We start from the raw sequence: 14,133 nt of genomic DNA on the forward strand, positions 1-14,133 counted from the left end.
TTGTAAGCGAATGATGAGGGGGTTTTGAGGGATCTAGAGGAGGCGGAGGAAGCAGAGGTGGAGGAGACACCCTTGCCGTGGACGTGACGCAACGACGAAGGGTGGGAGTCGTTAGGGTTTTGGGAGGAGGAGAATGAGGGGGCGTTATTGGATGAGGACAGGGTTATGTGAGGGCGAAATGCGCGAGGACAGGGTTATGGAAAGATAGGGTATATTGCCTCAGGTGGGGTTTGAACCAAGGTCATATTATCTATATGCCTTGGTTCCTCTTAAACCGGGTAAAAAAAGTTAACCTAAACTACGAAAATGCCACCGCTTTCTTATAGATTTTGGTTCCGCCTCAACCGAAGCCTATTGTACGATTTCAAATCCAGTTCTTTTACTAGTGATAGTAAATTATAACAATTTCAGTGTTGGTATTGTTCGTAACCTTTTCACAGTATTTGCTTTGTATGGAATATAAAATATGCTGAATGTTGACGAAAGTGGATCACGATGGAGAAAATACAGAGAAGTGTTTGATATTTTGAAAGAAAGAGAAAAGAAGTTACCAAGACATAAATGAGAGATGAGATGAGAGAGTGAAAGTCTAGAAGCGACCAAGTAAGAATCTTCTATGCAAGCTCCAATAATTGGCGTTATCCACACATATCCTAACCAGTTTCACACATAGTTTCACATTCCTCACTGATGAAACTATGTCTTCATGAAGTTGGCTTGTAATGTAATTCACCAAATTCGAAGCCACTCCATAAAAGGTGATGGCAATGCTCTAGCTAGGACAAGCCAAATCTAGAAGCAAATCAAGCCATAAGTTCATGGATTAAGATTGCATAATTTGGTGGTGGTGAAAGGTGTTGATAACTCATGGTTTTGGTGAGTTGTATGGTGATGGAAGATGTGTTTAAGGGTTCTCTAAGAGAGGTTGGGCCAACTCTTGGAGGAAGGCGGCTAGAGGAGGCCACTTGGGTTGCTCTATCCTAGGGTAACCTTAAAAGAATAGTATGACACAAAAGTTGCAGCATAACTTTACTCTAAATCAAAGGTGATTACGTGATGGAGAGCCCCTCTATTTATAGGCTAAGGTGTCTCAAAAATGGGCTGAAACTTTAACATAAAAGAGAACCCTTGGTTGGCTTGGAGAGCAAGGAGAAATCCTCTCCAATAAGAGAGAGACAAGTGGCAAAAATCCTCTCAAATGAGAGAGTGACATGTGGCCACTACCTATGGAAAAACTCTTCATTCCTAGAGTGACACATGGCCACTAACTAGGAGGAAAACTCTCCAATGGGAAGCCTCCACATCTCTAGGACGAAATCTTGCTCCCTTGTCCTCCAAGCTTAGCCAAAATGTTGACCCCTTGGTCAACACACCCTTTTTGGACATTCAAGCATAGTCAACTTTGGGCATTGGCCCTTTGTTGACTTATTTGGTCAAAATCCTATTCTACTTGGCCTAAATTACAAGGCTCAATTGAAATCCTACACTACTAGGCCCATAATACAAAGCCCAAATAAAATCTAGACTACTTGGTCCAAAATACAAAGCCCAAATAAAATCTAGACTACTTGGTCCAAAATATAAGACTCAAAATTATTCTTACTCTAATAAATCTTTATGATGACTTAAGATTACCCAAGAGAAAGAGTCTAGGCCCATCTTCCATAGATGCCTCCAACACTTCATGAATGTGCTAGGTCATGGCAAGGGGTATGCCATCATCGCCATCCTTTCAAATGCTTCATACCCTAAATCAAACACCACTAAATCAGAATAACCCTACCATATCATCATTGAATGTTATATGTAAGTATATATATAGAAACAGTGTATATATGCTGCCTGGATAGCAACCTATATCTGCATAATGCAACCAATATGAAAAAGAATTAAGAAATTGATTCTGACCAACACGAAAAGCACAAGCCTTCCATTTGCCGGTTTTAGATGAAAGTGCATGGTGACCACGAAAAACAACAGTAGCATCTTGGGTATAATCTGCATTGGCCAAGGATTTATCTCTCCACCAAATTGAGATGCAGTAAACTCTTCCTCTGCTTGTACATAAGCTTCATTGAATGTATAATCAAGGCCCTCATCGAAAGTAGGAAGTGGAGTATACTAAATAGTTATTGGTTAAGCGTACTAAATAGCCTATATATAGTGGTGCAGTGGCGTAGTTAAATCATATAATGAGGATCTAATGAGAACTTGATTTTTTTTTTCAATTTGTGATTTGAATATGACAATAGAAATATGAGAATTTTGTTACAGTTACCTATGACTTATTTCTAATCCCCTTGAAGAAATCTTTTCAAGGAAACCAATGAGGAAAAGAAAAAAAAAATAGTGGAGAGGATTTAAAGACTTGTGCGGGAAGTCCCACATCGGCTAGAAATAAAGCTAATTTATAAGTGGGTGCAAATCTCGCCTTAAGGCTTTGTTCACTTGAATGGATTTGGGAGAGAGTGATTGAATGAATTTGAGAGGATTTGAAGGTAAATTTTTTGTTGTTTATTTGAGTGAATTTGGAGGTAAGTGAGAGTAGATTTGGAACTAAATTTTTTTAATCTGTCACATCAATCAAATCGTATACTAATTCTCACAAACTTTACTTCCAAATCTACTCTCACTTACCTCCAAATTCACTCAAATAAACAACAAAAAATTTACCTTCAAATCCTCTCAAATTCATTCAATCACTCTCCCCCAAATCCATTCAAGTAAAAAAAGCCTAAAAGTCGGTTTTGTGGGATTGAGTTAGGTTTAAAGTCCATTTCTTAACATGGTACCATAGCCATGTTAGAGCCTATCCTAGTGAGATTTGTGTGGACATATTGTTCCACTCGCTATCAGACCACTATCGTATCACCCATTAATGTTTAGTCTCACGCTCGAGATATATATACCTTGGCGTAAGAGGGGTATGTTGGAAGTCCATAAGTGGGTGCAGACCTCACCTTACAAGTTGGTTTTGTGGGGTAGAGCTAGACTAAAAGTCCACTAGTCGTCGCTGTTAGAGTCGTCGTCGCCGATGTTAGATTCGTTATTTAGGGTTTAGGGTTTAGGTTTTATTTAGATTTTATTTTTAAAATATTTATAGATAAGTGGAAATATCAATAGATATAAGAATATTCCAAGGATTATCATTTACAATTCATTCAATTATATTTTTTAGATCCAGTCAGTTCTATCCAATTTGTCCAGTGAGCAAGACCAAGTCACCCAAGAACAAGGTCAAGTCGCCCAACGACTCTAAGTCACTTAACAAACCGTGCATTGCAAAAATCATTAAATAGAATGCGTAACGTATCTAAAAATAATATTTTGAGGAATAAGAAACTAACTTTAAAGGAGAGACGACAGAGTCACATTCTAGAGACAGGAGACACTTATCATCATTATTTTCATGATCTATCATTTTTCTAGTACCGAGAATGTTTAGAAGTAATTAACTCTCGTGTTCATTAGGGTTAGATGTAATATATCTCCACTCTTTGTGATTTATGTTATCTAATATACTTCTTTTTCATTATTATTGTGTTTTACTCTTATTCTTAATTGCATGATTATTGATTGTTTATTTTATATGCAATTATAGAAAATAATGTAAAACCTTGATTGAAATAGTACAACTAATAGAGTTTATCTTTAAACATAGAGTTTAATCAAGTAACCATTATAAACATCTAAATTTAATTTAAATTTTAAATAAAAACATTTAAGGAATTGGACCTTTATTAGTAAAATTTAAATTTGTCTCTAAAGAACTAGAATTTGTTAGCTTGCGATATACATACTAGAGTAAAAATTAAAAACATATTATTTAACATTTTTACATCGAATTGATATATGAAACACAATCTGAGTAAAATGTCTATCACATATTTAACTTCATAAATCTAAATTTTTTTTTAGAATGTAAAATTATCTCATTAAAAGTTAATTCTTTTCATTATTTCAAATATCTTAATCTTATCCAATAGATAATCATAATTTCATTATACAAACACGGAATCTCTTGACAAAAATGTTTTTCACTTCATTATTTGTACAATTTAGTATACTTCCTAATATCTTATCAATTTCTCAGAAAATATAACTTGAAATTTTCTTAGAACACCTAACGGTATTAAAAAACCAACCATGTGAAAGAGTTTACTGACTTTTAGTTCTGCGATATTGAAAAGACTGAGAATAGTTCTTTACTGATCAAGACAGATGCAATAATGTACGGTGAAATATTAAATGCAAGTGTGGACACTGATGATGGCCCACTCAACAAATTCATAGGAATAAAATCAAATGGAGGTTTAAAAGAAGATTTTTGTAGCCTTGCAATGGAGCTAATGTCTGGAGCAAGAAAAAAATAATGGAATGGAAAAAGTTAGATCGCTGCATGAAGATATCTCCTCTCATACAAACCAATTATTTGATCAGCCACAGCCCACATAATGGCCTGTCCAGGGGGGATCCTCATGAGTCGAGGCAGCAGACCTTTCCATAAGGCAAGAAGTCCTTCTTCGGCATATATTGTTCTAATGGCATGCACCATACCCTTGTATTTCAGTTCACCCCCTTCTCTGCTCTGAGCCATCAACCTTGTTTTCACCACATCAAATGGACCAGTACAGATAGGACCTGCTGTGCCTGCAAGGAATCCAGAAATCATAGATTGCCATGGTTGGAGGACTTTCCCATCCCCTTCATGCTTCTTCCACAAAAGCACATCAAAAGCATTTTTGGCAGTAAACATGGCAGATTGGTTTGTCCCATTACGCATCACAGTAGGAGCAACACCTGCCCAAAGACCCCGAAATCCTTCTTCTCTGATAATCATTCGAGCACAGTGAATAGGACCTTTGTATTTCAAAAGCTCAGGGCTTAGACCTTTCTGCTGCTGCAATCTTATCTTCACAACCTGCAATAAGACATACAAATATGAACCTCTCCGATGACAAAACCAAACTATGCGCAGATGTTTGCTATGATAGGTATGTTATATGCTGAAAAGTCATACTATTAGGCTAATACTATAGTAATAACAAAAAAGAATCATCCACTGTTGCAATCAATTTAGGCAACTAGAAACTAAGCAGCATCTGAACTAGATAAACATTAAGACAAATTTGGCAGTAAAAATATAATCTGACAATACTAGTTAAAGTAATTACAATATTCTATTTTATTTAATTTTTATGGATAAAGGTTTAGGAGAGAGGTTGCCTTAATGCAAGGTCAGGCTATGCTTTAAGGCCTTAAAATGATGCGTACAAATGATCTGCCAACGAGAGAGTTCACTAACTGTAATCAAATCTAAGACCTTGTCCTCAGTGCTATTGGTCCTACCAATTGAATCAACTCTTGTAAGGTGAGGATTAATTAACTGTGACCTTCTCCTACCAGATGAAATTTTATTAATTCAAAACTTACCATGCACTAGAAAATTCTAACATAATTAATGAACAAAGTTTCCTTCTAGTTCTGACCCCATTCAAAGAAGGGAAATTGTTCTTTCTCCTTTTATGATCTGGTATCCATAAACAAAAGTGAACATTTTTTCATTTGATTGACCAATGAAATGCTTTATAATTCAAAAGTCTGTTAATTACATAGGTAAATCATACTAATCCGCATAGACTGAAAATCTTATATGTTCATTCTCGTTAAAGTTTCTTGATTCTGTTGTAATAAAGAAATGTTAGCTATCTAAATTTGTAGAATACTTTTATACGATTCTATCTCTCCTAGTTTGTGGCAGAGATATAGTTGAGTTTCAATTCTAAAAGACCAACTTGTTAGGTGAGAATTATTAACCCATCTATATTTTGGCACTGTCTGTTGTGGGACTTCGGTTTTCCCAGTACAGTCCGTACCATTGGACTTGGTACACGGATAAAAAGGTAAGTAAATTTGGTTTAAGTCTAACTCAATCCTAAAAAATGGAAAAAACTTCTAAGGTGAGAATTTTCCTCTTATAAACTTTTTTTTTTCTCAAGAACTTATTTTAGTGACATCCAGAGTAAATTAAGTGAGGAAGAAGAGAATAACAAGATTATATAACTCAGTTACCATGATGAAGCAGACACAATAGATTAGTAACATTTCTTAAGCTTTTGGAGCCAGTATGAAACACATTTCCTCTCAATGAAAAAGATCCAGACACAGACAATACCATATATGGAACAACTTAGGATGTTAGATATTTTAGCACAGATTATTTGGCTAGTCAATAGTGCCGATTAACTGTGACCATTCTTCACAAAACACCTTGGCACTTGAAAAAGACTAGATCAGCAAATGCTTGCTACAAAACAAAGGTCATGATATTGTTTTGACTTTCAGGATAGATACAACAACAGAGAATCTTGTTGAACTGGAGTAAGCAAGATCATCAAGCCTTTTAATGCTTGACTGGAAGCAGCAGATGGGGAACGATTGCAACAAACTCAAATGGGTGAAGGAAAAAACAAAAGCTTGAAAATCAAGAAAGAATAGAGCAAAAAAATGAAATAAAATAAAAGTAAAGTTAGTGCCACACTTGTCAAAATCAAGAACATTGTAATAATCAAACGGTGAAAACAAATGGCAGAGTAAAGTTGGTTCCACAACATTAGACAATCTGCTCCCCATTAAAGGTAGAGAAATCACTCATCCTTAATCCTTTATGGAGAGATGATCTTTATACAGAGCCAAGTACAATGGCTAAACTCTAACTAACCTAACAAAAAGCACAATTGTCAGATAGGAACAGCTAACTAACTACAGATAAATGAGAGATTGATAGGAGCAGTAGGCACGATAAGAAACCACCACAGGAGAGTCCGGTAGCAGCAGCATGAGAGAGGGCAGCAAATGATGAGTGAGAGGCCCAAGAGATCCAACATTAAGCGTAAACAGTGGACTGAATTTTTTTTATTGAATGAATTAAATAATTAATGACTGAGATGGTTCTAGATGAGGTTTATTATGATGCTGTTAGAAGGGAGGATCTTTGGTATCATGGGATTTGTTAGAAAGTGAAGTTCAATTTTTGTATGGGTATGTATTGCCATTATTCAGTACTGAATGAGAATTCAATTCAATTTCCTTTCTTCTATTCCCTGCTTTGGAGATCTTCTCTATCCTCCAAATCAGATAATATTACCATTCCTATCAGAGATCTCACTTAAGCCTAGTACAGTGTATGTTTTTTAACACTTATCAATGTAACATCTATGCATAAGTTGTTTCTACAATCAAAGAGGAAATAACATTAAATTGTTTTCATACAAATTATTAGTTGTTTCATAAGATATCTTCAAAGAGATTATTGAAATAAACTGAACAATTATGAACATATCATGTGCTATTTTTATAAACTCACTCAAACACTCAACACCAGGAATTATGTCATGTTATAAAATAAGTCCAAATAAGTTGTAATAAACTCTTCCAAAAGTACCATCATGATTAGGTGCTCGTGGTTTCAGTTATATATCATAAGCAATGAGAAGTGATTGAATATCAAATGAAAAAAAAAACAAAAGAATACTTCAGCTTAAAAAAATCTTAGAATGATCAAAATGCTTACCTAACAGGACTAACAGTGAGTCAATAAATTCAGCAACAAAGATGTCAATCAAACCATTAATAATCAAGCATAGCTTACCACTATGTATATAAGAGATAAAAGAAATAAATATTATAAACTTATATAATTAGTACAACTAGAAAGAAGAAACCCAAACCAAAAATTTACAGTGAACTAATAAACAGACAAAGTTTAGATTGAAAGGTAACATTGATGACATAAATTGTAAAATTAGATCCAAACAACAACATATTATTCCTTATTGAATGCAAAGAATGACACCAAATTACTTAAGAATAAAGCAGGGTCATGGCATGCATTGTACCTCATTTGTTTCCCTTGACTATTAAGTTTAGCTGGAATGTAACATAAGAACAGTCTACAGGAACTGAGTAATTACTGATTGCATATTAAACAAAATAAAAGACTCTGACCTCAAATGGTGTGACAATAACAATAGCCTCAAGCACTCCAGCACCAAAACCAGAAAGGAACCGCCCATGACCACTGAGCTTACCAGTCTCAGGGTCCTTAAACGCTGATTGAAATACGGCATTTGAACCCATTCGAAGTGCATACTTCAAGGTCAAATGTGTGGCAAAAGGCGTCAATCCTTTCCACAAAGCCCGCACGCCTTCTGTTCGTGAAATTGTGGCACCACAGTGCAATATTCCCTTGTAGTTCCCAGACCTATCAAGCTGCAATCTGGTCTTGATCACATCAATGGGTTGCAGGCAAGAAGCCTCCACAATTCCTCCAAGTGAGCCAGATATTGCCTTCATGTAGGGTGGGATTGATTTCTTTGTATGCAAGTTGCTGTTATCTTGTGCATCATCCCTTTTCATGATTGACGGATTGTTCACCTATAACCTTCAGCAAGCTCAATTTTGCTTCACCAAAAAGCCCATAACCACACTGGATTTGTTTGTTTCTAGGTCAATTTTCGGTGTTGATGATGCCTTCTCCCATTACTCCCTTATTGTGTTATTGATTCTCTACACACTTTGCATCTCACTGCTCCTGTTTCATTTCCCTTTGACCAATCTTAAGGCCGGCACAACTTACCAAATGAGCCTTGGATCTTATTTGGGATTTAGCTTCTTTTTTACTCTCTTTTTTTAATATGCCAATTTATTTCTGTACCTCCATATTTTTAACCTCCACCTCATAAATTGCATTTTTAATTTTAGTTTTGGGTTTTTTAAGTTGGAGATGTTTCTAAATATATAATTTAAACTACAAATTTACATTTATATATTTTTTTAAAATATGTAATCTAAAATACAAATTTATATTTGAACTATATATTTTAAGATATAAAATAAAAAATACATTTTAAATTAGATAAATTATTTATATTTTAAAATGAATAATTTAGAATATTTTTTTAAATTATACATTTTAAAAGACAAATTTTATATTTTATTATATATTTCAAAACAATTATTTTGTATTTTAAAATGTACATCTGAAAATGTAAATTTATATTTCTACATTTCAAAATAAATAAAAAATTAAAAATACATTCTTATTATAACATTTAAAATGTATTTTTTAATAATATTAATAAAAACCAAAACAATTACAAAATTTGGTCTCTTTGGTCCACATGATAAGACAATGTGTATTTAAAACAATTCCTAACTGTGGTAAAGTGTTTTTGAATGAAAAAAAAAATTAAGGCTTTGTTCTTTTGAGTGGATTTGAGAGAGTGAATTTGAGAGGATTTGAAGATAAATTTTTTTGTCGTTTATTTGAGTGAATTTGGAGATAAATGAGAGTGAATTTGGAAATAAAATTTGTGAGAATTAGTATAAAATTGTATTGACATGACAAATTAAAAAAATTTATTTCCAAATTCACTCTCATTTACCTTCAAATTCACTCAAATAAACGACAAAAAAAATTATCTTCAAATTTTCTCGAATCTCTTCAAATTCACTTCCTCAAATCCACTCAAAATAACATCGCCTAAAGGAGAAACAAGAGAGAAGGGTAAGAACAATGTAAGAAGAAGATGGAGAGAAAAAAATAATATATCATACAACTTCTGGAAGGTGGGAAGGAACAATGGAAGGTGGGAAGGAATAGCCCTTATTATGCTGGATTTTGGGCCTCTATTTAGGTCCAATAACTTTTTTTTATGCAAAGTATAATATATCATACAATTAACTAAAATAATCTTAAAAGGTTAATAATATTAGAAAAATATAAATAAATTAACTAAATATATAATATGATAAAATAATAATAATAATGATAATATTATTCTATATCCAATTTTAAAATAATAATAAATTTGCCTAAAGGAAAACAATTTTTAATGTAGTTTATTTAAATATTTTGTTTCTTCATAATAATAAGAAAACAAATCATTATTTATCAAAAGAGAATTAAATCCTAATCCTAAATGTACATAAAATAGGATGGAGTTTATGGCATTTTTTAATACTTGTTTAAAACGTTAAATTTCTAAAAGTATGTTTATTTAATTTGATGGCTCCATCTAAAATAACTTAGTAATGGAAATGCAGTATATAAGAGAATTCAATTTAAACAGATTAAAATAATTCAGATATTACAAAAATAGCTCGGTTTTATTTATCCATATTTACAATTTGGTTTTATTTACATTTAATTTAGTGTGGTTTGTAACACCCTAATATTTTAAAGGGTATTACAGATAGTAGAGACTAAATTAATTTGATATCTCATATAAACAATCAAACTTTATTTCAATTACTCCAAAGTACAATACCAAACTTACAAACTTTAAACAATATAGTCTTCACCATTGAAATTTCAACTTATAAGTCTTACACAACATAATCTTCCCAATACAAATTTATTCTTTTTACAAAAATTCCTGAAAGTTTTTCCCCACATCTCTCTCATGTCTAAGTTTTTTCAACTGCATCTGCAACATTATCTAATCACATATAACATGAGTTATATGATCATAGTACAAACAAATAAGGGTAAGCCAACCATATCATAAAATCATTAAACTTGTAATAAAAATATTATAATCATGTATTTCTGCAATTGATAAAATATCATTATTTCGATGTCATTAATTCATCATTATCAAAGTCATCTTTCCCATTTCCATAAATCTTACAAGTGTACCATGCTTACTCATGAAGCCTTATGGTCAGACCGCTCTCTGCCTGCTTCCTTAAGCCTCACTTATATACTATGTCTTACTTTCTGAAGCCTTATGGTCAGACCCCTCTCTGCCTGCTTCTATATAACTTACGAATCATATGTTTATGTCAAAGCCTTATGGTCAGACCACTTTCTGCCTGCTTTCATAAACCTCAGGTGTTACTTTGCTCATACCAAACTCTCATGGTATAACTCGATCATACTACTCCCGGTAGTAACATCATTTCATAAGTAATGATTTCTCATATCCACCCCAACATTTCATAAAACCAACAATTCATACCCTCTTATCCATCTAACTCAATCATGTTCATTCTTTAATCATGAATTCATAATAACCTGTTTTGGTATCAATAAATTAAACATATTGTCAGATATCATGCTTCATATTATAAACTCATTTTGCCCATAACGAGTATAACTCAACGTATTTTCACCGAACAAAGATCATGGATCAACCAAAATATATCAACATATCTTAGGAAATACATATTAAAGTCTAGGCTCAATGTAATAAAATATATATGAAATTTTTACCATGATGATATTATGCCTCTACAATCAACTTGTTTTATTTTATTTTCATCCTAGTATGGATTTTTCTTTATTCCAATTGGTCACCGGAGAGGACCCAGATGTCTGAACGCATCAAACTCACCTTCGACGCCAGCACATATGACTAGTCACAACTGACTGGACCAGGCCAGGGCTGCTCTATGATCAGGGATGTGCCAACTCAGGTTTTTAAGGTTCCTCTATCCTACCAACAAAGAAAGACCCTCAATAATTAATAATTGATTTATTTAAATTATCTATCATGTTCTCTTATGCTCTAAATTTGAAATGTCAAATTCTAATGTGTTCACTTCCTCTCATAGCAACCTCAAACAATATATGTACATCTATTTAATACCCATATATAAGCTATTTCAGAACCCTTACTTCAGACCTTCCAACAAGATCAATTTCAGCCAACAAACTCATTCAGAACAGATTAAATTCATCACGTCACAACATGTATAATTTCACAGTTTCAGTTATCATGCCCAATATAATAAAAGTCATAAAATAGTTTCACAAGAGCACACCAGTTCAACATTCATATGCAAATATTTTATAAAATAAATTCATACAAAAATAATTAGCTCCCATTACCATCAAAATAATATTAATATAAAAATTTAGGGGAATCAAGAAGTTGAATCTGGCAGAGCCGGTTAGACAACTTCTCATCCTACCAGAAAGATGCAATAAAAAAAATAGATAAAACAATAAAATTTCTGGGGAAACAAGAAGTTGAATCTGGCAGAGCCGGTTAGACAACTTCTAATCCTTCCAAACATGCAATAAAATAAATAAGTAAAGCAATAAATAGTTTGGGGAAACAAGAAGTTGAATCTGGCAGAGCCGGTTAGACAACTTCTAATCCTTCCAAAATACAATAAAAATAAATAAGGAAAGCAATAAAATGTTTGGGGAAACAAGAAATTGAATCTGGCAGAGCCGGTTAGACAATTTCTAATCCTTCCAAAATAATAAAAAAAATAAACAACTAATAACATACAAATGGCATAACATAATCAATATCACATTTTACAACTATCACACTTGGATATCATCACAGAAGCATACTCTTATTTAAATTTCAAGATCATACAGAAACAAAATACTTCATATTTAAGATTTAAGATCAGACAAAAGAAAAATATAGCATATTCAAGACTCAAGATAATAAAAAAAGAATACTCAAAGTTAGCTCCCCTTACCTCTATTCCAGACTTAGTTTCCTCTTCTCAAATCGTTCTCCGGAAACTTCCAGAATTTCCCCTCTTCAACTAGAATTTACTCCAACTCTCTTCTCTCACAATTTCTCTAGAATTTTGGTGTAAATTTCCAGCCTCCCCCCCTTGGCTATTTATAGTAAAAAAATTTACTATTCATTTTTACTATTCATTTTTTTATTCATTTTACTATTACAAAAATAATTTTTTATTTGCAAATTGGTGAAATCTGATCTCAAAGCTACGTGTAACACTTATCCTTTCCAAAAATAATTTTTTTTTACTATTCACTTTTTACTATTCACAATTTACTATTCACTAATTTTTTTTTTCTAGTATCTAACAAATATTTTCAAGGATCTTACATGGTTCACATTTCAATAAAGTTTTTTTTATGATTATTGTATTGATAAGTGAGTATTTTTTTTTACCAAGTTTCTTCCATTCATAATATCATTCATTTATATATAACATTGTATTAATGGTTCGGGTGTGTACTTCTTGGTGGTGTGCTGTTGCATTGGTATTGGCAGTGGGAGATTGCCGGGAGGTTAACAGTTTATTTTTGTTTTAATTTGTTTCGCGTGTATGTTAGCAATATTTTAAATATTATAGCATTTCCTATTTTTAAGGAATATAAAATGGTTCATAAGCCATTATTTTTATTTTTTTAATTGTATAGAAATTATAGAATAGTTACTAATTTTGTTTAAATGTAAGTCTATTTGTTTTTTGTGATTGTCAGAGAGTTACTCTCAGTTTTGATTATTAAATTTATTCTTTTGTTCAGTAAACACATCATCGAATTTAAATAAGTTAGATTTAGAAAACAAAACTATCTTTATTTAAATTACAAAAGTTTATAGGATTTCTTATAGCGTCTTAGGATTAACCTGATGATGAACGACTATTTTTTGTGCATGTGCTTCTTCACCAGTTTCTGCAGCGACTCGTCTCTGTTTGATCCTTTTGGCTTTTGGTCATTTTTGTACTGTGTTGTTGCTTATGAAGGGAATGAAGAAGGGTTTTTCTCTATTGAATTTTTCGTGGTAGAGAATTGGGTCTTTAAAATTTGCATCTTTATTAACTAATAAAGATAGAGAAAAGGGTTTCTGCGCGCCTTGCAGCTTTGTTATTGAATCCTATTCCCTTTTTTCTTGGTTTTTGCGCGTTGCAAAATTAATAAAGAAAGTGAGGGTTACTCCTCTCTGCCGCGCACCGGAGAATTCAGCCATTCTCTAAATTCATTCGCTCACACCAAATTGTTTTGATTATTTTATAGGTCATTTTAATGACCTGATGGAGCTTTATTTCCATGCAACATTAATTGCTGCACTGGTGCTTTTTATGTTTAATTATATTTAATTATTATTATTTTTTAACATATAATATAGAATACGTAACATATCATGTTTTATAATATATATGTTTAAATGTTTTTGGATTAATAATTATGTATATTTTGTGGATATTATTTGTACGTATATATTTGTTGTTATACGTGCAAATAGAATATGCATTATTATTAGTATATTTACATATTAAGAATTTTATATAAATATTTATATGTTATTAATATTTTAGTAGTAATATAGTTTTAATAAATTAAAG

General features: G+C 32.4%; 1 protein-coding gene across 1 annotated transcript; it reads right to left on the reverse strand.

The window, feature by feature from the left end:
• Positions 1–4,149: 4,149 nt before the first annotated feature.
• LOC108336366 (mitochondrial succinate-fumarate transporter 1) lies at positions 4,150–8,650 on the reverse strand. The gene is made up of 2 exons (XM_017572797.2): positions 8,008–8,650; positions 4,150–4,921 (listed from the first exon to the last, which is right to left on the reverse strand). Exons 1-2 carry the CDS (start codon positions 8,416–8,418, stop codon positions 4,388–4,390), a joined length of 945 nt encoding a protein of 314 aa, XP_017428286.1. The 5' UTR covers positions 8,419–8,650; the 3' UTR covers positions 4,150–4,387.
• Positions 8,651–14,133: the final 5,483 nt, after the last annotated feature.

This window comes from Vigna angularis, chromosome 7 (assembly GCF_016808095.1).
Source record: "Vigna angularis cultivar LongXiaoDou No.4 chromosome 7, ASM1680809v1, whole genome shotgun sequence".
Classification (NCBI taxonomy): domain Eukaryota; kingdom Viridiplantae; phylum Streptophyta; class Magnoliopsida; order Fabales; family Fabaceae; genus Vigna; species Vigna angularis.

Excerpts from the sequence above, each read along its gene's own strand:
- LOC108336366 (XM_017572797.2), bottom strand. The coding sequence starts at position 8,418 with ATGAAAAGGGATGATGCACAAGATAACAGCAACTTGCATACAAAGAAA. Across the intron at positions 4,922-8,007 it reads TTATTGTCACACCATTTGAG|GTTGTGAAGATAAGATTGCA; the intron begins GTCAGAGTCTTT and ends GTCTTATTGCAG.